This window comes from Bos grunniens, chromosome 11 (assembly GCF_055505025.1).
Source record: "Bos grunniens cultivar Pamir isolate PY7600 chromosome 11, Bosgru_T2T1.0, whole genome shotgun sequence".
NCBI lineage: Eukaryota > Metazoa > Chordata > Mammalia > Artiodactyla > Bovidae > Bos > Bos grunniens.
In genome coordinates, this window is record NC_141175.1 from 47,652,576 (window position 1) to 47,679,913 (window position 27,338).

Sequence of the window (27,338 nt, forward strand, 5' to 3'; positions counted from 1 at the left end):
AAATGATATCATATAATATTTATCTTTCTCTGTCTGACATTCACTCAGTATGATAATCTCTAGATCTCTCCATATTGCGGCAAATGGCAATATCTCATTCTTTTTTATGGTTGAGTAATATTCCCCCCTTCTGATTTATCCAGGTTTATACTCTATGGCTGTTTAATTCTGACACTCTCAAGTATATAGAAGTCATCTTGAAATGATTTAAAACTAGTACCCCCTGAAGGCAGGATAAGGTATTGAGATGTTTTTTACTAACATTTATGATGCTAATTTGGTCTCCTCAGAGAAGATTTTCTTCTGCTCTAGAAATGCACTTTAAATCTTTTCCCAGGAGGAAAGAATTGCAAAATACAGAGTACCCCAAAATAACATACTTTTATGAACTAAGTAAAAACTTTCCAATACGATGTCCCAAGCATTATTTTGGGGGGATTTCTCAGCACAAATTCTTGAGGAAACCCTGTACCCATCCCACTCCAAAAGATACGACAGTGGCATAATCTAGTGCTTGTTACTCAAACCATGGATTTTCAGCATCAGCATCTACAGTATGTTTATTAGAAAAGGAATTTCAGGCCCTGCTCCAGACCTACTGAATCATAATCTATATTTCAAAAGACTTCCCAGAGCATTTATATATACAATAAAGTTTAAGAAAGACTGGCCTAGTTGAGGTTCAGCTTTTTTTTTTTCTATGAGGGCAGTTCAGTTCAGTTCAGTCACTCAGTTGTGTCCGAATCTGAGACCCCATGGACTGCAGCACTCCAGGCTTCCCTGTCCATCACCAACTCCCGGAGCTTGCTCAAACTCATATCCATTGAGTCAGTGATGCCATCCAATCATCTCATCCTCTGTCATCCCCTTCTCCTCCTACCTTCAATCTTTCCCAGCATCAGGGTCTTTTCCATTGAGTCAGTTCTTCACATCAGGTGGCCAAAGTATTGGAGTTTCAGCTTTAGCATCAGTCCTTGGAGAAGGGAATGGCAAACCACTTCAGTATTCTTGCCTTGAGAACCCCATGAACAGTATGAGAAGGCTATGAGGCCAGGATAACTTAAAATAATTTATAATTAAATTATAGTTTCTCAACCTCTGGACTATTGATATTTGGGACTGAATAATTCTTTGTTGTGAGGACCTGTCCTGTGCATTGCAGAATGTTTAGCGCATCCCTGGCTGTCACCCCCTAGATATTAGTAGCACCCCAACAATGTCTTTGTGTAGTTAGGTTGGTGCAAAAGTAATTGTGATTTTGTAATGTTGAACTCTGCCATTTTATATTGGAATACATTCTTTAATAAATGTGTTATATTACACATCATTTTAATGCACATTTCTCATTTTATATTTTTTTGTTAATGACATTACTTGCTGGGCTTCCCTTGTGGCTAGGCTGGTAAAGAATCTTCCTGCAATGCGGGAGACCTGAGTTTGATCCCTGGCTTAGGAAGATACCCCGGAGAAGGGAAAGGATACCCACTCCAGTATTCTGCCCTGGAGAATGCCATGGATTGTATAGTCCATGGGGTCACAAAGAGTCGGACATGACTGAGTGACTTTCACTTTTACTTTATTACTTGCTATTTATTTTATATTTATTTTAGACTATAGAAATGGGGGGGGGGAAGCAAATTTGAGCAGTTTTTTTATTTGAGTTAAAAATGGGTTGTACAGCAGTGGAGACAACTCAGAACATCAAGGCATTTGGCCCAGGAATTGCTAATGAACATAAAGTGCAGTGGTGGCCCAAGACACTTTGCAAAGGAGAGGACAGCCGTGAATACGAGGCGTGTAGCAACCGGCCATCAGAAGTTGACAATGACCAATCGAGACCAATCACCAAAGCCAATCTTACAACCACACGAGAAGTTACCAAAGAAATCAGCATCAGCCATTCTATGGTTGTTTGGCATTTGAAGCAAATCTGAAAGGTGAAAAAGCTCGATAAGCTGGTGTGTCATGAGCTGACTGAAAATCAAAAAAATTTGTATTTAAAGTGTTGTCTTCTCTTAGTCTATGCAGCAACAACAAACCATTCCTCAATCGGACTGTGACATGCAGTGAAAAATGAATTTTATATAACAACCAGTGACAACCACTCAGTGGTTAGACCTCAAAGAAGCTCCAAAATGCTTCTCAGAGCCAAACTTGCACCAAAAAATGATCATGGTCACTGCTCGGTGGCCTGCTGCCCATCTGACCCACTACAGTTTTCTGAATCCCGGCGAAACCATTACATCTGAGAATATGTTCAGCAAATTGATAAGAGGCACTGAAAACTGCTTTTGGTCAACAGAAAGGGCCCAATTCTTCTCCAGGACAATGCCTGACTGCACGTTGCACAACCAACACTTTGAAAGTTGAACGAATTGGGCTAGGAAGTTTTGTCTCATTTGCCAAATTCACTTGACCTCTAGCCAGCCGACCACCACTTCTTTGAGCATCTTGACAACTTTTTGCAGGAAAAATGGTGGAAAAATGCTTCCACAACCAGCAAGATGCAGGAAATGCTTTCCAAAACTTCACTGAATCCAAAACACAGATTTTTATGCTACAGGAATAAACAAACTTATTTCTCATTGGCAAAAAATGCGTTGATTGTAATGGTTCCTCTTTTGATTAATAAAGATATTTTTAGCCTAGTTATAATAATTTAAAATTCACAGTCTGAAACCACAATTACTTTTTCATCAACCTAGTATTATTACTTACACTTTCTGATCTACCTGGGCATGTAATGTCCTCTGTTTGGTTCTGGCATTGGCTAATAATTTTTTTTTTTTTTTTTTGCTAAATATCTCCTTGGGGATTAAACTGCCGCCATTGAGAACCACTGAAATGGACCCTCTAACTTTGCTATGTTCTTTTCTTCCAAAGTCAGAGTATGTTACAAGTCATTTTTTACTCTTATTAGAACCTATTTTCAGTTTATTTTAAGAGAGTAAAGTTTTGAAACATAATTTTGACAAGATGTCATTAGAATTTGGTAATATATTACTCTTCTTATCTTCTTTTTAAGTTTTCTGCTTCTGATCAGACAACTAGAAACAACTAGACAACCAGAAAGTGACACTGCAGAACAGTGTCACTACTAAGTGGTGAGAACTAAAGGAAGGAAAACAGGCCTAGTTTGGAGTGACATCTAGGAGCTTTTCTCCTTTTATGACTCTCCAGAGTCACAGAGTCACAGAATTTCACATCTTGTAACATCTTCTAATCAACATTAATTTCCAGGACTTTGTCCTATTACAAAAGCCAAAAAAGATTAATTCATGAATTCAACAAATAGTTCTCAAGCTCAACTAAGAAGTTGGCACAAAGCCCCCATCTTTAAGGACTGATGGTGAGAAATTGAGATCCTAATTTGGCCCCATTTGCTTCAATTTGTGTCTCCTGAAGCCCATCCAGAAAATGGAAACTACACCTTTCTAGTTACTGGAGCCAAAAATCCATGGAGTTATCCTCAAATCCTCTCCTTCACACATCCCAATTCAATACAGTTCTTTTGACTCTCCTTTCAAAATATGAATATATTCAGACTTTGAATGCTTCTAAGACTACCACTTCTATCCCTGGATTAATGTAGAGTCTCCTAATACATCTCTCCTTTTCTAATCATGCTTCCTAGTCTAGTCTCTTCATAACATCTGGAGTGATCCTATTATAATTTGAAGTCAGGTCAAGTCATCTTGCCTGATTTCAAACACTTGGTTCCCAATCTCACTGAGAAAACAAGTCAAAGCATTTTCAACAGCCTAGAGTAAGGCCCTATATCATCCAGCCCCTTTGTTGCTATAACTGACTTCCATGGTATGTGTTCCCATTATGGTCAATTTCAAGCTCCCAGTGATTGCCACAGGTTATAAAGTTGTGAAGATTTGCCACAGCACATCATTGTACAGTATTTTCATTATGCAAATACCATTGATGTAAATAATCTCAAGAGCATGAAAGTGAAAGCTGAAAGTTTAGTCACTCAGTCTTGTCCGACTTTTTGTGACCCCATGGACTGTAGCCTACCAGGCTCCTCTGTCCATGGGATTTTCCAGGCAACAATACTGGAGTGGGTTGCCATTTCCTTCTTCAGAGGATCTTCCTGACCCAGGGATCCAACCTGGGTCTCCCACATTGTAGGCAGACGCTTTACTGTCTGAGCCACCAAGAGCATAGATAATACTAACATGAAGAAATTAAGAAGTGATAAATTTTGAGTATTTATTACCTTTGTTTTTAATATAACTTATTTACTTAAGGAGGAGTAAGTAAGGCCTCTGAGGAGGCCTTACAAATAGCTCTGAAAAAAAGAGAAGCAAAAAGCAAAGGAGAAAAGGAAAGATATAAACATCTGAATGCAGAGTTCCAAAGAATAGCAAGGAGAGATAAGAAAGCCCTCCTCAGCGATCAATGCAAAGAAATAGAGGAAAACAACAGAATGGGAAAGACTAGAGACCTCTTCAAGAAAATTAGAGATACCAAGGGAACATTTCATGCAAAGATGGGCTCGATAAAGGACAGAAATGGTATGGACCTAACAGAAGCAGAAGATATTAAGAAGAGGTGGCAAGAACAAACAGAAGAACTGTACAAAAAAGATCTTCATGACCCAGATAATCATGATGGTGTGATCACTGACCTAGAGCCAGACATCCTAGAATGTGAAGTCAAGTGGGCCTTAGGAAGAACCACTATGAACAAAGCTAGTGGAGGTGATGGAATTCCAGTTGAGCTATTCCAAATCCTGAAAGATGATGCTGTGAAAGTGCTGCACTCAATATGCCAGCAAATTTGGAAAACTCAGCAATGGCCACAGGACTGGAAAAGGTCAGTTTTCATTCCAATCCCAAAGAAAGGCAATGCCAAAGAATGCTCAAACTACCGCACAATTGCACTCAACTCACAAGCTAGTAAAGTAATGCTTAAAATTCTCCAAGCCAGGCTTCAGCAATATGTGAACCGTGAACTTCCAGATGTTCAAGCTGGTTTTAGAAAAGGCAGAGGAACCAGAGATCAAATTGCCAACATCTGCTGGATCATGGAAAAAGCAAGAGTTCCAGAAAAACATCTATTTCTGCTTTATTGACTATGCCAAAGCCTTTGACTGTGTAGATCACAATAAACTATGGAAAACTCTGAAAGAGATGGGAATACCAGACCACCTGACCTGCCTCTTGAGAAACATATATGCAGGTCAGGAAGCAACAGTTAGAACTGGACATGGAAAAACAGACTGGTTCCAAATAGGAAAAAGAGTATGTCAAGGCTGTATATTGTCACCCTGCTTATTTAACTTGTATACAGAGTACATCATGAGAAACTCTGGGCTGGAAGAAGCACAGGCCGGAATCAAGATTGCCGGGAGAAATATCAGTAACCTCAGATAGGCAGATGACACTATCCTCATGGCAGAAAGTGAAGAGGAACTAAAAAGCCTCTTGATGAAAGTGAAATAGGAGAGTGAAAAAGTTGGCTTAAAGCTCAACATTCAAAAAAAGAAGATCATGGCATCCAGTCCCATCACTTCATGGGAAATAGATGGGGAAACAGTGGAAACAGTGTCAGATTTTATTTTTTGGGCTCCAAAATCACTGCAGATGGTGATTACAGCCATGAAATTAAAAGACACTCACTCCTTGGAAGGAAAGTTATGACCAACCTAGATAGCATATTCAAAAGCAGAGACGTTACTTTGCCAACAAAGGTCCCTCTAGTCAAGGCTATGGTTTTTCCAGTGGTCATATACGGATGTGAGAGTTGGACTGTGAAGAAGGCTGAGTGCCGAAGAATTGATGCTTTTGAAATGTGGTGTTGGAGAAGACTCCTGAGAGTCCCTTGGACTGCAAGGAGATCCAACCAGTCCATCCTAAAGGAGATCAGTCCTGGGTGTTCATTGGAAGGACGGATGCTGAAGCTGAAACTCCAGTACTTTGGTGCTCTCATGCGAAGAGTTGACTCCTTGGAAAAGACTGATCCTGGGAGGGGTTGTGGGCAGGAGGAGAAGGGGACGACAGAGGATGAGATGGCTGGATGGCATCACTGACTCGATGGACATGAGTTTGGGTAAACTCCGGGAGTTGGCGATGGACAGGGAGGCTTGGCGTGCTGTGATTCATGGGGTCGCAAAGAGTCGGACATGACTGAGCAACTGAACTTAACTGAACTGAACTGAAGTTTACATAATTTAATTTTTTAATAATGACTATGTTTGACAACCAGCTTGCAAAATTCTTGAAAAGTTAACAATTGGCTACAAGGAATCAGTTGAACTGGCTCTAACTCATAATGTAAATACAGCACCAAACCTGCACTTGCCTACAGCTCATTATTTTCCATTTTCCTAGAAAGGTCATCTCCCAAAGACTTGCAAGTACTTCGCCCTTCATTTCCTTCAAGTTTTTTAATTGAATGTTACATTCTAGGTATCACCTTCCTCAATCACTCATCTAAAATTGTACCATCCCTTGATTCCCTTCTCCAATATCCTGATTCATTTATTTTTATTTATTTGTCTGTGCCAGGTGTTAGTTGTGGCATGTGGGACCTTTTAGTTGCAGCTGGTGAACTCTTAGCTGAAGCACGTAGGATCTAGTTCCCTGACCAGGGATCACACCCTGGCCCCCTGCATTTGGAGCATGGAGTCTTAGCCACTGGACCATCTGGAAAGTACCTAGATTCATTTTTAACCATATCACTTATCACTGTACAATATACCATTTCTCTGACTTGTTATTTACTCCCAGTGTTCTGCATTAAACTCAAAGTTCAATAAAAGTAGAGACTTTGGTAGAATTTGCTCCCTCTCAAATCATTAGCACTTAGGTCTGTGACCAGCAATTACTGGGACCTCAATATAATATTGTTGAATGAATGGATCAGTATCAACTTTTTCTTTATTTTACTTCCTTTTCTGATTCTAATTGCCTAATAGTTAATGGTATGCTTTTATGTGAAAGAAATGGCATCTTTCCAACCCACAGGTACCAACTTTACCTTCCCCTTCACTGTTTGAGTTGTTAACCATAATCATGTGTTACTGTTCAAATTAAAAAAAATTTTAATAGAAATAAGTGACAAGTAGTGAAAAGGAATTTATGGGTTTCTGTTCCTCTTATTTTTGATATTACTGTTTTGTGAGACAATGTGAATTAGCAAAAAGAACACAAACATAGGTTCTAAATTCTCAACTATTGTGGTGTCATATGTATCTGTGTATAAGTGTGCTTGATAGAGGGTGGTAGGGAGAAAGAGTGGGATCTGAAAAAGACTACTTCCCAGGGTTGCTGTAACAATTCAATGAAATATTGTACGGAAAAGTCTCTAACAGCCTGCTAGATAGCAGGCAGACACTCAAAACTAATTTACTTACACTTCCTTATTCCTATCCCACTCCAAGGCTTGAAGCCTGTTTGATTCCAACAAATGAACACAATGAAAAAAGTATTAGAAATATGTCAAACCTTTGTTCTGAATTTGATTCTTAAAATACAGTGATCAAACATAATCGTCTGCTCCTGTCACTTCTTGCGCTTTTTGGCTAACTTTAGGCAAAAATAATGGGCTAAATATTTACATCTGATTCACTATGGTCAGAGAAATATGACTTAAGGGCTATGATTTAAACATGGGATGAAAACAGCCAAAGAAGGGGTCAGCAAGCTGAGCTAATTCGACCTTTACAATCCACTAAGTGCTTTATGGGTCACACTGCTCCTTCATATCCGTTTGATTCTTAAATGGATGAGAGGCATGAATGGGTGAGAAAGAAACTGAGGCCCAAAGAGGTGAAGTGACTTGCCTAAGATCACATTCTGAGAAAAGCCAGGTCTTAGGACCAGTCAGTTTTTATTCCTATTATTCTGTCATCTAAAAAAAAAAAAAAAAAAATCAGTGACCTGTTTATTCTAAGAGCTGAAAATGTGGAGGGAAAACCTTTAAAAGTTTTTATGGTAAGAATGTAAGTATTCCAAGTATTCAGTGTGTATATCATGTATATTACACAATTTGGTTTGATATAATTGTTAGGAAATGAATAAAAATTTTAGGTCTGAAAGGAATCCAGTATCATTTTGGTACATCTAGTGGAAGGCGAGGGAATTATGTTTCAGTCCATTGTGAGTGAGAATTTGCTGAAGAAAACTGATTTAATAAACCCTTTATCAACCTCTTGGTGGCACAATGGGCCTACTAAAATTTGGTGGGCTGCTTGCTATTTCTTCAGCGAAGAACAATCAGTAAAGCACTTGATGGGCACTTGGGGACAAGAGAGACAACCATGTGAAGGGCCACGTGCATGTGACTTTCATAGAAAATATTATTTGGTGATGATGAAGTATGCAAAGGGCAGTTATGCTGAAAGAAAAAACCTAGGGTAGGGGAAGATCAAGGGTGGTTGGCATGGAAGCTTACCCAGCAAAAACACGCGATGTTAAGCCAATTACAGGGATTATATAGTGTCTTGATTTTTAGGAATGATTCCTTGTTGAAGAGGCCACATTCAGCCGGGGGAGACACCGAGGTAAATTTGAAAAATACTTGACCACGAACTATTTAGGTACATCTCCGAGAAAATTACGAGGCGAAAAGAGTGCGCGCCCTACACCTCACCTTCTCAACATTCTGGTCCCCAAGCCAGGCATTTAAAATGGATTAGAGAGATCTGGGGCCTACAGTTGGTCTCCACTGAGGTCTTTTCGCTCCTTTTTTCCACCCCACCCTTCCCCGAAGAAAAACACAGCTGGGTGTGCCCTCTCTTTTAGGAGCGCAGCCCCCATCTGCGGGGGCGGGTCCGGATCCCGGCGGGCTCAGGCCCCGCAGGTTGGCGGGACCCGGCGGAGGCGGGCCAGCGCGGGTCTGAGACAAGCCGAGAGAATGCTGGCTGGCGCGCGCCGCGCTCAAACTCGCGCCACCACTAGCTCACGAGCTGCGCCCCACTCCCTCCGTCACCAAAGGCGCCCAGCCAATGAGCGGGCCTGAAAGGCCGGGCCTGCGGGCTAAGCAGTGGGAGGGGGAGCGACGGGAGGGGGCGGGAAGTCGAGGGCGGGCCACGTTTGATTGACAGCCCTCTGGAACCAATCCTCCGCACGGCTTCTCTTCGCTCTCCTCTCTGCTCGGCTCAACTCTTCGTCCCACCTCCTTTTCCTCCACCCCCCTCCTCGTTCCTTTGCGACCCGCCCCACTTCCCCTCCCCCACTCTGCGGGCAAATCGCTGCTGGAAAGAGGCGGGGGCCTAAGCAGCGGGCTTGTGTGGCGCCTTGAAGTGGGATTGACAGGCGGTCTGGCCAATAGAAGGTACGCTGATGGCGCGGCTGTGGCTGGAACCGGCCAATGGGCGAGCGGGCTGGGGGCGGAGGCCCAGGTTCCAAACGCTCCGCGGCGCCATGGGCTGAAAACTCAACCGAGATGGAATCTCCCAGTCTGAACCGGTTTCAACCGGTTCCGAGTTTGAGGCACTAGGAGGAGGGGGAGAAGCGGCTGCAGCGGCCGCGGCAGGAGCAGCGGGAGCTACAGCATCAGCAAGAGCAACAGTAGCTACAGCCCGGGCGGCGGTGCCTGTTCCAGTCTTTGCTGCTGCAGTCCGTGCAACCACCCAGAGGGGGAGGGGGGAACCACCAGTCGCTGAGGAGCAGGAGAAGGGGGGAAAGTTTAGGCGAGCCTGGGTGGGGGGGGGGGGGCCAGCGCCGGAGCCGCGTGAGAGAGGGAGCCGTATTTTGGTAGGGGGAAATCGGACTGCAACTGGCAGCAGAGCGTTCCCCGGCCGTGTGGACTCTACAGCCCCTACTCCTGCCGCTCCTGCTGCCGCCTGTGGCTGGAGGGTCCCCCTGGGGCTGAATCTTTGGGACTTGACCCCGTTCCCCTCCCCCTTCCCTCACTCCCCAGCCAGGCGGGAGCATTTATCCACAGATTAATTCCCCTTTTTAGGGGGGGGCGGGTGAGTGTGCGTGTCGGCGGGAGGTGTCCCCGAAATAGTAAATATTGTTGAGCTTTTTTTTTTTTTTTTGCCCTTATCCTCTTCGTTTGTAAATTTCTTTTTTAAGGTGGGAAAACTGTGAAACCCACCTTGATTTTCCTCCCCTCTCCCCCCTCCCCGTCCTCCCTTGCCCTAATACCCCGACAAGGAAGGAAGAAGCAGTTGGTTCAATCTCTGGGTAAGTCGACTGTGTCTTCGGGGCCGAGGGTCGGGCGGCGGCGCGGCTGGGCGGGAGGAGGCTGGCGTGGGGCGCGGCGGCGGCGGCGGCGGCCGCGGGAGGCGAACCGGGAAGGCGGCGGCGGGCCCACAGCAGAGCTTGCGATTGAATGGAGCCGCTTCTGCTGCTGGGGGATGGAGGCGGGGAGGCGGCCGCGGGAGGGGAGCGCTGGCTGGGTCATTTCGTGTGTGCGGGGAACAGTGGCGGAAGGCAAGGAGCGAGATAGTGAAGTGGGGCCCGGCGCGGGGGTGGAAGGGCTTCTCCCAGCTCGGTGGGCTGGGGAGAAGTTGGGGAGATTTCAGGAACATTTCTGTAAATTATTAGGAGTGGAAGTTTCCAGAAATATTTAGTGCAGCAGCATTGAAACGTCCGCCTGCATCACGTGGCCCTTCGGTGGAGAGCTTGGGATCGCGGGAGGGAGGGGCTGTGGAGTCCTTGCTCCTCCTGCAGGTAAACTCAGAATCTCTGGGTTTTTTAAGAGTAGAATTAGAAGCAGGAAAGGTTAGTTGATTTTTTCAGGGATCTGCAGATGAGGTTCCGTGCTGTAGTTTGTTTCGGGGGACTTGGGTGAGTTAAAAGTGATCAACTCATTTACTGCTGGCATTGTACAGTAGATGATACCCTGATTCTCCTTTATTCTGATGCCTGAGTTTGGGGTGAGTGGGAGGAAATGGTGTGCTGGAGGAAGTATTAAAAGATTTGCCCGACGCGGACCTCCTCTGATCACGCAGAGGCCATGCTGCATAGAGAATGGGGCGGTGAACTTCAGGCGCCTGGTCTAAATGCCTCCTCCGAGTATGGGCGGGGTGAGAGCGTGCTCCAGTCTGCTATAGTTAGAAGTGCTGCACTTCGCTTTGGGTGGGAAGAGAGGGGGAGGGCGGGCCTTAGTGAGGTGTGTTTCTACTGAATGAAGCAGGCAGTTGCTCACACACCTAAAGCAGCAGTTTCTCCTTGTAGAGACTTGCTTTTTTGACCTACTATGTAGTTATCATAAAGCAGCGGTTATGAGTTTCTGGTTTTGGGATGGGAACCCGCAGTGTGTAGCTGCCTGCCTCTTCAGTTTGAAGTGGCAGTGGAGGTATTTTGGTAGTCACTTGTGGAGTCACCACATGGCTGGTTAATACTTTATATTTACTATACTGTGAGTGGAATTTAGGATTGGATGTCTCAAGAAGAAAAGGCTTTTGTGGTCTCTCTTACCCTCTCCCTCTTTGGCTTTTTGCTATCTGCCTGATTGTACATCTTAATCGTGTGGGACACTGCTGTTAGTGGAAAGAATGTTTTGGAAGCTATTTGATTTGGGAGACTAAATGTGCTTGGCATTGACCAGAAAGCCGCCATTTCTGTACTACTTACAGTTCAAGAATAGGTAGGTCATTTCGAAGATAGTAGCTAGTTTTAAGGGTGGCATGCCCTGCTGTATTTAACACAAGCTTCTATTCTGAACCTGATCTTTTCACAGAAATTTGTTTCGAAAGAATTTGTAAGGACAGTGTACTTGAGAACTTTTTAAGAGTCACTTTGTTTTTGGTTTTGGTTATTAATTTTTAAGATTGTTCTTATTTTTAAAATTGTATGGCACTCGAATAGGGGGAATTTACATTTGACATTTGTGCAGTATATGTTTTTTAGTATTTAGATCAAATATTGTGTCCAATATTTTGTATTTGAAATACATTTAATAACTACTGTAGAAATTTTTGAAGTCTCACCACTGTCAATAGTGGATGGAAAGACTTAATAATTCTTAAATTCATAATTCCTCAACTTTTACGTTATATCTAACCTAACTGATCCTTCAGACTTTGTTGTAGTTGACATCATTAAAACATTTGAGTTAATTGAAATTGTTGCCGTTATTAACGTTTTTAAACTGTTGTAAAATACCTAAGAAATAAGCCTTTTTCCTAACAAGCTAGTTTGTTCAGATCCAGTGTAATCCGGTTAGCCACCCCATTTCCTGGTCTTGGAAGGTTAAAAAGAGGGGGAGAAGTAGAGATGACCATATGACCTTGTTGGGTCCAAGTATTGTAAACCAGGAGTGCTTAACCCAAGGTTTCTTGGGTGGCTTTCGGAATATCCTGAATCGTCTGTCTGTAATTGTATACGAAGTTGTGAATTTTTTTTTTAATTGGCAGGAGCCATCCTGTTTGATTGTGAGGCATCTTGACCCAAAAAAGGTTGAGTACTGATTTAGCCAGACTTAAGCATCACTTGACTTTGAAGAAAAGTAAAGGGAAAGATTTTTTATAATGTTGGACAATAAAAATGTGCACATGTGCCAGCCCCTTGGAGTAGAATCCTCTTAAAAGGATACCGTTGCATATGAACCAGTAGATTTCAGCCAGAACATTATTTGACCTGAAGAAGCTCCTTTTTCTGTTATGATAGAATTTAGTTTTTTTTGCAGGGTGGGTTGTCAGGGGATGGTTAGCAAGCTTTTTGCTTTGCTAGCGAATACGTGGAAATTTTTCTAAAAAATCTTTAGATACTACTATGAAGTTTATTTTCCTAGACCATATATGTTCAAGGAGCTTGTGCACTTGTAATTTAAACCCCCATATTTATTCAAAGAAGAAACAATATAGATGGTTTCATTGTATGTAGAAGATTAAATTCTATATAAGTTAAGGGTATGAGATTGGTTAGACTTGTGGTTCCTGCAAATCATTGCTATATATAGGAAAACTTCGATATCACATTTAGTTTTTAATGTCTTCCATATGTTTTAAAATTAAAGTAGCATGAAATAAGGGAAAGTGAACTTTTACTGAGCTAAAAGGCCCTGCTTAGGAAGAGGGGGACATCTATATGAACTTCATCTCCATTTAAAAATTTGAGATCAAGACTTTCAATTGTATCAGGTTTTAGGGCTGTAAATTCTTTAGTAATTTTTTAAAACGGGTTAAGATTATATGCATGTTAGTAGAAAGAACAGTACGATTTTTCTCAGGTCTAAAAGTAGATCCTAATAATCAATGCAGTTACGGAGTACCTAAGTAGTTTCAGGATTTCCTTTTACTATCTTAGTTGTTCAGGTAAAAATCTCCAAAATACAAAGTAAAGTATTTGTAAGAACGTAGTGGAAGTGAAATAACTTGAGTAAAAACTTTTTGACTGATAATGTCAGAGGCACCTTAAATTTTTTTTTTTTTTATTTTCAGTAATCTATGCCAGCAATTATGACAATGTTAGCAGACCATGCAGCTCGTCAGCTGCTTGATTTCAGCCAAAAACTGGATATCAACCTTTTAGACAATGTGGTGAATTGCTTATACCATGGAGAAGGAGCCCAGGTAAAGTAGCTGACCAAAATATTATTGCAATGTAATAGTTGCTGGGTTTAGAATAAAATTTGAAATTACCACCTTTTAAAGAAGTGTTCCATAGTTTGTATTAAGTTTGAATTATATATTAACTATGAGAGGTGGTCTGTAAAAATAAATTGCATTATATTTTCAAACGGTTTAGAGTGGAACGTTTTGGAATATTCTTGTTCTGTCCTTCAGCAACCTTTATCCCATTTACTGAAAGATCCCAATGTATTAAATGTTTTGTAGATATTAAAAGTTGTATGTCCCCTATATATTGGAATTAAGAGAGTCTTCTCTTTTGAAACATTTAAATTGCAGAAGTACTTCAGAGATAAAACTTATTTGAAAAATCCAACAATACCAAGTGTCTGAATTTTAGCACATGTAGAAGTGCTACTGTTAAAGTAGGAGATTGTCTGAACATATAATGTTTTGATAAGTTTAAGGTGTTGGGTTTTTTTTTTTCCTAAACAGAAGTGTTTGTAAATTTAAACTTGTATATGTTATAAGAAACAACAATCTTGAGTCTTCACCCTGTGGACTTAATAATGTAAAGTTTTAAATGAGTAAAAGTTTTTGCTTTTGGGTTAAAAAGATCTTTTAAAGTGATGTGATAGGTATCTTATTAGTACAATTTTGTTGCCAGAAAGTACATTTCTGGGAGACAGTATATCTTTAAGATACTGAATTATATTGAATATTTGCCAATTAAACCCCAGCTACTTTCATAATTTTTAGAAACCTCTTAAAGGTGGACATCGTAGAAGATAGTCTTAAAAAACATGGTACATAAATATTAGCAAGTATATAAGTATTTCTGTTCCCTTCTGAAATCTAACATTGAGGACCATGTAAGTTGTATGAGTGGAAAAAATAACTTCAGTGATTTTGTAAGCTTGTTAGTGCAGTTTTACACTCCTAGGGGCTTTTGATCAAGCATTCTGAAAAGTATCTATATTTGCTACACTTACCATGTAGTAGTTTCCTGATGATTATATGTTCAACATGAAGTTTTAAGTTCCATTTCATCCCAACATGATGTATGGAAAACAGCTGCTTTGGGAAGAAAGTATGAAAGTAAGATTGAAATGCATGAAGTGAGGGGTATGTGGCTTAGTGGTAGAGAATCCGCCTGCCAATGCAGGAAACATAGGTTCCATCCCTGGGTCAGAAAGATCCCCTGGAGAAGGAAATGGCAACCCACTCCAGTATTCTTGCTCGGGAAATGCCATGGACACGGGAGCCTGGCGGGGCTTACAATCTATGGGATCACATGTTTAGTGACTGAACAACAACAAGATTGGGCTCGCCTTTGTATTAGAAGCACAAGTCTGTAAGCCACTAGGAAGATTGACGTTTAATTTTATCACATCATTAAGCTACCACTGCTGTCTAGTCTTTGTTCTTTTTTAACCTGGTTCACAGTGTCTAAAAGTATGATGACTAAATAGACCAGGGCCCTATGCTTATAATTGGAATAGTGGTTATGAAGAATAGGGTGTAATACTACTATTAGTAATGTTTCATAGTGTTGAGATACAGTGATTTGTTTTAAATTTGATTTCTGAATAAAAAGTAGATTTATGAAAGTTTTTACAAATATTTTCCCATTTATAAAAGCAAAATTAACTTTCTCGAAAGTAAACATTTTATGTTTAGTTAGATCTCTTATAGGACAAATCAATTGTATAAAGATAATCAGTAAGTTGATACTTGTTACAGATTAGGAAACAGGCTTAGAGCCTAAAGGCAGCTAAGAACCCCTTTTTTGTTGGGGTATCTTTAAACTTCCTTGTTCAGTTGGTTTTTTATATACCACCTCTGAGGGTTTTTATTTTGGATAAAAAGTTTGGAAAGCATTGTTTTAATGTTAGATGTCTTAATTTTATTCCAGTAAGGTTTCTGGTCATTCCTCTGGAGTCTCATCCACAAAGTGTTACCTACCTTGGAAGAGACTAGGGGGTTAGTGATGAGGTTTTGTAAAGCACTTGTTACCAGTGACTGCTACTTTAAGGATACTTTTGAAAGTATAGTAAAGAAGATATGTGATGTAAAGTCATTGTTTTAATATATGGTTTGGTGGGGAGTGTTTGTTTGGTTTTGGTTTGTCATCAAATATGTACTTAAAATAGCAACTAGAAATTATGCTAATTAAGCTGTCAAACTCACCTTTATGTAGCCTAACTTTTTTAAAACGATTACATAACTTAGGAGAGAAAGAAATTATTAGAAGGGTGTAGGTAGAACTTTTGCTTAGATGGGTAGTATAGTAAAATTTTAGCACTGTAATATTAGGACTACCTTCTCTTATAAACATTTTTAGCCAAGTAGGCCGCCAGGAGAAAAAAATGATAGAGTTGGGTGTTTTCTTCAATACTGTGTTAAGTGTCTTGAACTTTTTTGTCTATTGCTTAGCAACTAAAATACTTTCACCATTCAGTTAGTAACACAGGGAGATGCCAGATTTTCTCTTTGGTTTCCTTTTGTGTCTTTTAACCCCTCCTGGGCTTTTAAGTTAAGAAAAGAATATGAGGGGACAGTGGGATTAAGACAGTTGTTTAAAAGGATGCAAATACTAGAAGTAACTTTTGAGAGTAAAATTATGACAGAATGAATGATATAAAAGCAAGGAACATGATTTATGCAGAGGTTGAAATGAAAGTAATACTGTGGAAAGTATTCATTTATAATATGTAGAATGTTCATCACTTCAAAACTGATGAAGTTGTGTCATGACCAAATAACTTTCTAGGCATGGATGTTTAATACACCTTATCCTCTTAATATGGGTTACTATATTACATTCAAGTCTTTATCTAGTTGGATATTGTCTCTAGTTAGATATTCTCAGGGGAAGAATCAAAACACTGCTAAAATGGGCTTTGACCCTAAATAACTCACGTAACTATTTTTTCTACTTTTGTTGGTTGGTTATTATATAATACGGTTAGAACCCTTTAACGCTATCAGTGCTTTAATCAAAATTTAAAAATGTATAGCTGTATTTCAAGACTTTACACTCTGGCTCTAATCCTGGACCCTTAGAGTGAAACCCAGGCACCTGATTTTTCTTTCAAGTTTCACAGTGTTTCTCGTGTTACTGTTAGAGTACAGAACCATTACCTAATTTAGTGAGTATTTGTCAAAGTTTTCTTTTAAACAATAAGCAGTGTGTATTGCTCATTAATAAATGAGAAAAAAGTCATGAATGTGATGTCTGTTCCCTGAGGAAAAGACTTCTTTCTTAACATCAAAGCTACAAGAGGAGAATGAGTTTTTTGTAAATTGGAATAAAAGCCAACTTAATATTATGAGGTGTCTCTGTCAGAGATGATTTAAATAAGAATGCTTTTCTCCTCCCTTTTTGATGATTTCTTATTAATTACCCATAGAGTCAAACCCTTGATCAACTAAATGATCTAACCAGAAGGATAACTGACAGCCTTATTTTTTTTTTTGGTTACGACATGTGGTAGAAACAGGCAAAAGATAATTAGGATCCAGTTGAGCCTTAAAGGTGAAACTCATTAACCTGTTGGCTTCCTGGGGGGGGGCGTGGGTAGAAAATCAATAGACTTTTTAGCCTTTGGTAATACAGTGTTTGTATCATACGAAAAACTAGCATTTAAAATGAAGAAACTAGATAATGTCAGCATGGCTACATCTTTAAAACTGTCAGGTGTCAATCATAGCTCAGTAAAGCGGAGGGAAAAAAACTGTCAAATGGAAAGAGCAAGTTGCAGAAGGATTTCCATAGTGTACTATTAATATAAAATTCAGTAATTATACAACTATATTTATGAAAGTCATACACATGCTGTGAAAATCAAGGAAAAGACACCAGATCATGAAAGTGATTGTCTAGAAAGAAGGAACAAAGAAAGGAAATGGCATTGAAGAAAGGTACTAAGTTCCGTAAGTTTTAGATCTGATATTTAAAAGAAAAACATACAAGTGTACAACAACATCTAAAATGGACAGATTTTAAAAACACTAATTTTATTAATGTTCTAGATGATGTTTTTGTAGGTCAAATTATTTCTGGGTTTGCATTTTAGAAATACAAAAGCAAAAAAGAAATCTCAAACTAGGAGTTAATATATAAAATTAGAAGATTTTTCAGAGATAAATGTGTGTTTACAATAAACCAAAGAGACTGTCTTAATGTTTTGAATGTATCAACAGGTATTTGAGATTTGTAGACTTACTTAGACTTAGGTTTTTGTCTGTCTCCCATGAAATATAGTTTTAGAGATACTGTTGAAGATATCTTGGTGACTCTTACAAACCAGAGTATACTGTTACACAGTTTATCTAGTAGATGTGAATTTTTCTGTGTTGCCTTTTTTTTTTTTTTTTTTGGTTGATTGTGTGCTGAGACACCCCTTTATGTCAGAGTAGCTCTTTGTTAGAATTGATAGAATTTTAAGTTCCGTTTTGAGAATACCAAATGAGGTAGATTAAGGGGAAAAAACACTTCTGTGTTTCAGAGGTATATTTCCATTCTTAACTGAAGTTTTAAGACTGATAATGGACACATTTTTATTTCTGTAAGGAGTTTTTTTCCCCCCAGTATTTCCAAAAGTTGATAAAATCATTCTCCTATTTGGACTTTTGTCTTGCTTGATACCTTTGAAAAGAACAAGTTAGCTTAAAATTGTTTTTGTGTACTATTTTAGCAAAGAATGGCTCAAGAAGTACTGACACATTTAAAGGAACATCCTGATGCGTGGACAAGAGTCGACACAATTTTGGAGTTTTCACAGAATATGAACACAAAAGTAAGCAAGTGGTGGTTTTAAAATCCATTATTTCTTCTTTTCTTCCAGTCATAAACTTTGAGGAAGGTATCTCATTTTTAGTATTAGTCTTTGTTATCTCAAATCATTTAATAATGTTGACTTATTTCAAAATTTAGTCTTAAACATAGAATTAATTCTTGCAAATAGTCCTAAGAATTATGAATTGAGTTTTGTAATTGGGACTAGTATGCAAGGTGGCTTTTTCTTTTTGTTGTTTTGGGGGTTTTTTTGGGTTTTTTTTTTTTGTTTTTTTCTTTTTAGAATATGTGTACAGATCTCAGCATAAATTCTGAATGTTATTCTGAATGTTATTCAGAGATGAAACATCAGAAGAGTCATTTTGGGCAAGTGATCAATATAACACAGGCTAGGCACCTCCAAAACCAAGTTTTGTTAGCAGCGTAAAACCCGACTCCATGGTACCAATGCTTTTAATGGGACAGCACTCAGTTTTTATTTGCAATTGAAAATGTTATCATTTGGGTCCTTTTTTCTTAAGTTTGAACAGAAAGGTTGATCAAAATGTGTTTTGACTGTTTAGGCTTGATGATTCACACTTCTCTTTAAACTGCCTTAAAGTAATAAAATACCATGCATGGCATTCTGTTTAAAAACACACAAGGTTTCCACTTGGTATACATTGTGTTAAAACAGAAATTAGCCATGTTCACCTCTGTTTCTGAAATCAGACTGTGTTAATTAACAGTTTTAAAATATTAACTAGTTTTGACATCTTATAAATTTTAGGGCAAAAATACAGTCCAGAACTTCCTCAAAGTGCTAACCTTAAGTAACATAACAGTGTTTGCCTGTTTGCTTGCCTGGTAAATTTTGCTTTTTATACTGACAGACATTACTAATGTTTAAGTTGATTTATCAACAGTATTTTTAAAAACTCAAATTTGTCTTGTGAAAAATGAGATGATTAGAGGAACAGAAAGAAAGCAACAGGTAAAGAATTCTTCAATTTACATAAATTACAAATGATTTGGTGCTAAATTTATGCACTATGACATTTGGCTTTTATGCAATCATTTTTTTTTTCTTTAAAGATGTTAACACTACCTGATATTAATCATAATGTTCCATTATGTTGATTGCTTGTAATAGGAAGAAAAGGGGTGTCTTCCTGTGCAACTGACACAGCTAGGCTTTGACGGCAGGCCTCCACAAGGTCTACCCTTTTGATTCCCTTTAACTGAATTCTGTTCATCAATTGTTTTTGTTTCATGGGTGGTGGGAGGGGAAAGGGGAATTCAATGCGTAAAATAAGTATTTCTAAGGGCTCAGTAGAAATTTCTACCATAGGGATCATTTCATGCATTTTTTTTTTTTTTCTTCATGTAGTCTTTGCTGTTATCTGTCCCTCATCTTCATAACTCAGCAGTGGATTTCTCAAGTCCTGAGATGTAAAGCAGAAATGTAATACTTCAAAATGATATTTGAATTATTTATGTATATTTCCAAAGTAGTTGTTTATCATTGGCCCTCAGATTTGGCTGTCACTTCCAGATTTTTTCATTAAAATACTCCTTTTCAAAGAACTGAATTCTCATCATTTGTAAAGTCTCAATGTCTAGGAAAGATTGGGTTTTAGGGTATTCTGAAAGTTATCTGTGTCTTCCTTTGAACTAACTTGTAAACAGCTTTTATCGGGCTTCCTACTTCAGCCCTCCTAGCAGAAAGATGAAAATATGAATTGTATCTTCAACAAACTGTGCTACTTTTTTACAGTTGAAGAAAGGACTAGAGGTCAGTAAATTGGTAATGTAGGTAACAAAGTATCAGATATAAAGGCAGAAGTAAATAAATGAATGCAGCAAAATAAAGGGGGAATATTCTTAGATTTAAAAAGGGGTAAGCTAAAAATATATCAGCTGAATATGGTGAAGTTATCATTAGGATTATTACTTCTTAACTGGTGTATTTATGGTGGATTTTGTTTCTTAGTTTCTTAAAGATCTTTGTAATTGGTTGAAAATTAGCAAGAGGATGTATATTCCATGTAGTAGGAAGTGCATTTGTTTTGACTTGGTAAAACTTTGGCCCCTCTTGACTTCATGACTATAAAATTAATTTAAAGCAAGTTTAGAGTAGTATGTTTTTAAAGTTAATTTAGAATGTTAGTCAGTGAGAAACTTACCTTTGTATATTTACATGTGTCTGAGAGCTAGATCTTTAAATAGGATAGAAAGCTTCACCATTTGCTGCTGATTATGAAACTTTAATAGCGTCAAATTTATAATTTCAGAATTTTGCTTTGGCCTTGTTTTTATTTATGAAGTCTTCTTAAGGAATGTTCTGCAAATGTAGGATTTGGGTTGAAATGGCAAAATTTCCCTTAAAAAGTACAAAATGTTAAAAATGAAAGAAAACAGCAAAAACATTGTTTGAGCACAATGTAGTTTGGGACAGTCTATATTGTGCTTTGGATAAAGTGTGCATTCACATGATCCCTTTGGTTGAAATACTAATGCTCCTATTTTATTGTGTGGTGACTAACCATTTTAAAGATGAACTCTTATTCTCAGCCAAAACTTGCAATCTGAGGTTATATGTCTATATATGAATGAGTTTGCCTTTCAGGTATTCTAGCTGATTCTTCCCTAGTTCAACCAGTTGAAACATACCACAAGGATTTTGACCCTTTTCTTCCTCCTGTCTATCCACACTAATTGGTCATGGTAATAATTTTGGGTAGTAACTCCTGTAGCCTTATAAATTGTTATAAATATTGTTGACTATTTAGAGTGAGTAATCAACAGGGGGGACAAAATGGCTTCAAAGTGGTATTTGTGTTTATTAATTTACATTTTTAGTTATTTCTATACTTGGAAGAAATACCTGAAAGGTAGATAACAGATTGCAACATGCATTTGTGTATTATTTTGACTGTGCACAAAAGTTTATCTTTAAATTAGTAGAAATAGCAACTATAAGGGTGGGGTTAAATTTTTAAATTAAACCCGTGGGCTGTCTTGCTGCTCCTTAAGTAACACACCAGTGATGTTTGTAAACACTTTGTATAGAAAGTATCTGTGACAATACTTTAATACTTGGCCAAGAGTTTACAACTCCTAGAAGATGGTAGGAAGCTTGAGAACATCCAAGCTGCTAAATTCTTAGGAGCCTGGTTTTGTTAAAGTATGTGAGCCTGTAAGCAGTCATTTATGCTGTGAATTCATATCTGGCTGCTACATTTTCCTTCTGCACACCCAGCCCATTTGGCTGCTAAGGGCTTTTTATTTGGTTCTTCCTCCTGGTGTGAGCATGTATAAACAGCAGGACGTTAAATAGAGTAGTAAACAATAAAATGAGGAAAATGCATGAAAATTCAGTATATGGGCGAATGAATAGATCCTTGTTTAATATATGTAATTAAACTTGGTAGCATACTGTTTTTGAAACTTTAGATGTAAATGTGTGAATGTCTGTCCATTTGTGAATCCTGGAAATTGCCAGTCTTATAGCAATATATTCACATACTTTTATTCTCCAATTTTCAGTATTATGGACTACAGATTTTGGAAAATGTGATAAAAACAAGGTGGAAGATTCTTCCAAGGAACCAATGTGAAGGTAGGAAAGTGTTTTAAGAATTGCAAATTTAGAATTTTATTATCCCTGGCATTTTTGTTAGTTGACTATTAGGGGAATATGTCAAATCTTTAATAGTTTATTATGCACTAATGGTTTGTTTACTGCTTTCATTATGTTGCAAGGCAGATACTGATTATATTTGGGGGCAGAGGAAGAATAAGGTTTTATTTGGGAGAAAGCAGAAACTAGACTGGCCCAACTTTCTCCTGTAAATATTGTGAAACATTCTTACAAACTCATAGTTAATCTGGACCATGTTTGAAGTGAATGAAATTTGAATATGTGCTCTTACGCATTGTTTTAAATTCATCACATGGAACAAATAATGGGAATTAAAATAGGAATAACACATAAACGTAACAGCACAGGAAAAACCAAGTTTTAAAAATCATAGGACTTTACCTTTTGAAATTCTAAGCATACCTTATAAAAGATTTGTTTCTAAAATAGGAAAGATTTTTTTTAAATGAATATTTGATGATGCCTGGTATTAATATTTTAACGTCTCCCTTTGTACTACCTTGATAAAAGTAGTCATGGTTTAAGAAACAAGGGGCAAAGTTAGTCTTGAAATTCTTTAATGTGGTTTTCACATACTCCCTTATTAACTACTTTGTTACTTGTTTGTCTGGACTTTATAATGGGGTTACTCTACTTTTGATGGCGTTCTATTAAATCATGTTCCCTTTCTTGGACTATTGCTTTTTAAGATGTCGTCTTTGACCTGCTTTTTCATATCATCTTTATAATGGGATAGTGACCTGGATTTATGAAATCCTGACTTAAATCTTGACATCTTTATAACACATTTAGAGGAGAATGGGACAGTTTTTTATCAGCAATATCCCTAAAACATCATAAACTGTGAATTAAGAATGATAGTATGGAAGTATTTGAATACTGCCACCCAAAGAGGTTCTTTAATGTTGTATTTTGGTTTGAAACCATTTTAGATCATGTTCTGTGACTTTAGAAATTAATAAGTACGGTTTGACTCCTGTCCCAAATAGATCCTTTGTACTTCATCACTACTTACTTTTAGGGACTTCAGTGAAGTCCTAGTTCCTTTACTATTGTTGTTTTATACTTGTGGCTTGAGCCATGGCTTACCATACCAACAGAAAAGTGTTTATTTTTTTATTTCATTGCCATTGTACTGTGGTAAGTCCCTCTTTAATTTCTAAACACATAAACCTTTGCTGCTTATTAGATAAGGATTATGCTCGATGATCCTTCCAAGTTATTTTCCAGCTGTAAAATTAAATGATTTGAAGTAATATGTGCTTATAATATCAGAGGTTACAGTTACCCTTGAGAACTTGACATTTTTTGCTTTCCACATGAATAATGGGAGTGGCATGTTTTGGCTTTTATCACACAGTCAAAAACTTCCATATATTTCTGTGCATATTCCAGGACATAAGATTTTTCAGTTTTAAAAGTCTTGTTTGCGAAAAAACTGGTGGAGGAGGATTCTTCATGTGTTCCTATTCTGTATTAATGAGACACTTCATTTCTCTGAAAGTTACAGAATCACCTTTCTCTTTACATTTCCCCTTAACACTAGTGGTAAGATTGAGTGGGATGTAAATCTTTTCTAAAAATACCTGAAGTTACTATCACCACATACGTGGTTGTCACTGTCAATGAAGTCATTACATGGAGGGGAAAGTGTAGTGTAATTTCTAGGGTGTTTCAGAGGTTCAATATCAGAAGAGGATGTAAAATGGCTCCCAGAGAATGTTAGTGAACTTTAGATCTGCAGCAACTTTGCATGATGAATTTAGTTTGTGTTTTTAAAGTAATTGATCTCGTTTACAAAAATTGAGACATAAATTTATTCACTACTATATTTATGATTCTTTTCAACTTTGTCATTCCTAAGAGGCTTGTACCATCCTAAGATTTTATATCTCACAAAGTATACTAATATTTCCAAATGTTAATTTTTCTTCATCTTTAACTTTGACATTGGAAATAAATCAGTATAACCCCTGAAATACTATACATTCCTTTTGTTTATAATTGTCAATCTTTTAAGCTGTTATCTTCCATTTGTTAGCTAGTCTTAGTATATATGAGTCCTAGCATGTGGTGAAAGAAAAGGAAAATCTGGTTGGCCCCTTTAGACAAGCTTATTCACAAAAGTGGCAGTGCTTGATGTATTTTCAGAGAAGGATAGGTTTGGCTGTAGAGTCAGCCAAAAAAATTTTTGTAATCATTTATTTCAGTCTAGTTCATATTTTATGACCTTTCAGTTTCTTATCCATCCATAAGCGGATGTTAATTTCACATGTTTTTAGGGGAATGGCGTTTTCAATTTACAGCATTGTCTGAAGCACTTTGCCAGAAATATACCTGACAATCCTAGACTGAGTTAGATGTCTCTTGCCTTGGTTTCCCTTAGTGTGTCCTTCAGTTCCGTTGCTCATTTGTGTCCGACTCTTTGCGACCACATGAATCGCAGCACTCTAGGCCTCCCTGTCCATCACCAACTCCCAGAGTTCACCCAAACTCATGTCCATCGAGTCGGTGATGCCATCCAGCCATCTTATCCTCTGTCGTCCCCTTGTCCTGCCCCCAAACCCTCCCAGCATCAGGGTCTTTTCCAGTGACTCAGCTCTTCACATGAGGTGGCAGAAGTACTGGAGTTTCAGCTTTAGCATCATTCCTTCCAAAGAACACCGAGGACTGATTTCCTTTCAGTGGACTGGTTGGATCTCCTTGCAGTCCAAGGGACTCTCAAGAGTCTTCTCCAACACCACAGTTCAAAAGCATCAATTCTTTGGCGCTCAGCCTTCTTCATAGTCCAACTCTCACATCCATATATGACCACAGGAAAAACCATAGCCTTGACTAGACGAACTTTTGTTGGCAAAGTAATGTCTGCTTTTGAATATGCTATCTAGGTTGGTTTCATAACTTTCCTTCCAAGGAGTAAGCATCTTTTAATTTCATGGCTGCAATCACCATCCGCAGTGATTTTGGAGCCCCCAAAAATAAAGTCTGACACTGTTTCCACTGTTTCCCCATCTATTTCCCATGAAGTGATGGGGACAGATGCCATGATTTTCATTTTCTGAATGTTGAGCTCTAAGCCAACTTTTTGACTCTCCTCTTTCATTTTCAAGAGGCTTTTTAATTCCTCTTCACTTTCTGCCATAAGGGTGGTGTCATCTGCATATCTGAGGTTATTGATATTTTTCCTGGCAATCTTGATTCCAGCTTGTGCTTCCTCCAGCCCAGTGTTTCTCATGATGTAGTCTGCATATAAGTTAATAAGCAGGGTGACAATATACAGCCTTGACGGACTCCTTTTCCTATTTGGAACCAGTCTATTTTTCCATGTCCAGTCCTAACTGTCACTTCCTGACCTGCATATCGGTTTCTCAAGAGGCAGGTCAGGTGGTCTGGTATTCCCATCTCTTTCAGAATTTTCCATAGTTTATTGTGATCCACACAGTCAAAGGCTTTGGCATAGTCAATAAAGCAGAAATAGATATTTTTCTGGAGCTCTCTTGCGTTTTTGATGATCCAGTGGATGTTGGCAATTTGATCTCTGGTTCCTCTGCCTTTTCTAAAACCAGCTTGAACATCTGGAAGTTCACTGTTCACGTATTGCTGAAGCCTTAACTTGGAGAATTTTGAGCATTACTTCACTAGCGTGTGAGATGAGTGCATTTGTGCAGTAGTTTGATCATTCTTAGGCATTGCCTTTTTTGGGATTGGAATGCAAACTGACCTTTTCCAGTCCTGTGGTTACTGCTGAGTTTTCCAAATTTGCTGGAATATTGAGTGCAGCACTTCACAGCGTCATCTTTCAGGATTTGAAATAGCTCAACTGGAATTCCATCAGCTCCAGTAGCTGGTATATAATTACTCAATTAATTGCTTAGTATTATTTCAGTGACTAACACCACTCCTTATTTGGAATTCAGTCCTTTATTTAAGAACCTAATGACTTTCCCAATATTTTTGCTTTTACATTTTTATATTACATGTGTACATATTATATATCATTGATATCTTTGAGGTTTAAGTTTTGAAGTGAATAACATAGATCAGTTACTATAAGTCAAGACAGTCTTTTAAAGCTATGGAGTATAGTTCCTTGTGCTGTACAATAGGTCTTAGTTATCTATTTTATATATAGTATGTATATTTTAATCCCAAATTCCTTTTATCCCTTCTATCACCCTCCTTTTCTTTTGGTAGCCATAAGTTTGTTGTCTGTGAGTCTGTATCTGTTGTATAAATTTCATTTGTATCATTTAAAAGATTACAGATATAAGAGATATTATATGATACTTTGTCTGGTTTGCTTTACTTGGTATGATAATCTCGGTATATCCGTGTTGCTGCAAATGGCATTATTTTTTTCTTTTTTCTGGCTGTCATTGTGTTTCACATTTTTATCCATTCATCTGTCATGGGCATTTAGATTGCTTCCATACTTTTGTTTCATTTATTTAGTTTGGGGGGCATTGGGTCTTTGTTACTGCACATGGGCTTTTTCTGGTTGTGGCAAGTGGATGCTACTCTAGTTGTGTTGGCTTCTTTTGTTGAAGAGCATGGGCTAATTCCCCCACCCCGCCACATGTGGAATCTTCCTGCACCAGGAATCAAACCTCTGACACCTGTATTGGTAGGCGAATTCTTAACTATTGGACCACCGGAGAAGTTCACTTCCATAGTTTCTTAAGCAACCTTCATAAGTGATCTCTATGGTGGCTGTACCAATTTACATTCCCGCTAACAGTGTAGGAGGTTTCTTTTTCCTCCACACCCTCTCTAGCACTTATTATTTGTAGACTTTTTAATGATTGGCCATTCTGGCCACTGTGAGGCAATGCCTGATTGTAATTTTGATTTTCATTTCTGTAATAATTAGTAATGTTGAGCATCTTTTCATGTGCCTTTTGGCTGTCTGTGTGTCTTTGGAGGAAATAACTTTGGATCTTTTGCCCATGTTTTGATTGTTTTTTTTTTGTCTTGAGAAGGGTTTTTAAGCTGTGTGAGCTGTTTGTATATTATGGAGATGAGTCTCTTGTCATTTGTGTTATTTGCAAATATTTTCTCCCATTTTATAGCGTATCTTTGTTTTGTTTATGTTTTCCTTTGCTGTGCAAAAACTTTGAAGTTTTAAGTCTCAGTTGTTAATTTTTGTTTTTATTTAAGGTAATGGTTTCAACTAAAGAAAAAAATTGAATTTTAATATATGAAGGAAAATAATTTCCAAATAGGGAATGGTTCATTTAAACCAAAGGATTATATTTTAATCTGTTAAGACATGTAGTTTACAGATCACTACATTTTTATGAAATATATACAGACCTGCTGACATTGAAAAGAGCAGTGGTGAAGAAAAGAGTTCATAGTGATAAAGCAATACTATTTTGATTGTCTTGTATGGTTATTGGAAAATGATATAATAA

The 27,338-nt window shown here is 38.2% G+C and overlaps 1 protein-coding gene and 1 pseudogene across 9 annotated transcripts in view; both read left to right on the top strand.

Moving 5' to 3' along the window:
- The first annotated feature begins 1,619 nt into the window (after positions 1 to 1,619).
- LOC147363065 (histone-lysine N-methyltransferase SETMAR pseudogene) lies at positions 1,620 to 2,629 on the top strand (annotated as a pseudogene).
- Positions 2,630 to 9,984: 7,355 nt separating this feature from the next.
- The window catches only part of XPO1 (exportin 1), a 42,289-nt gene continuing 24,935 nt past the window's right edge, over positions 9,985 to 27,338 (top strand). Inside the window, exons 1-7 of one of the 9 annotated variants that reach the window (XM_086326445.1) lie at positions 9,985 to 10,148; positions 10,512 to 10,637; positions 11,457 to 11,556; positions 13,352 to 13,483; positions 18,181 to 18,282; positions 19,414 to 19,477; positions 21,810 to 21,882. Coding sequence is in view for 4 of the 9 variants with exons in the window: in XM_086326440.1 (XP_086182566.1) it covers positions 13,358 to 13,483; positions 18,181 to 18,282; positions 21,810 to 21,882 (301 nt within the window). In the remaining 5 variants the exon portion in view is untranslated. Of the gene's footprint in view, positions 10,149 to 10,511; positions 10,638 to 11,456; positions 11,557 to 13,351; positions 13,484 to 18,180; positions 19,255 to 19,413; positions 19,478 to 21,809; positions 21,883 to 27,338 lie in introns of all 9 variants that reach the window. The other 8 variants (XM_086326440.1, XM_086326447.1, XM_086326446.1 and 5 more) reach the window with 8 other exon arrangements.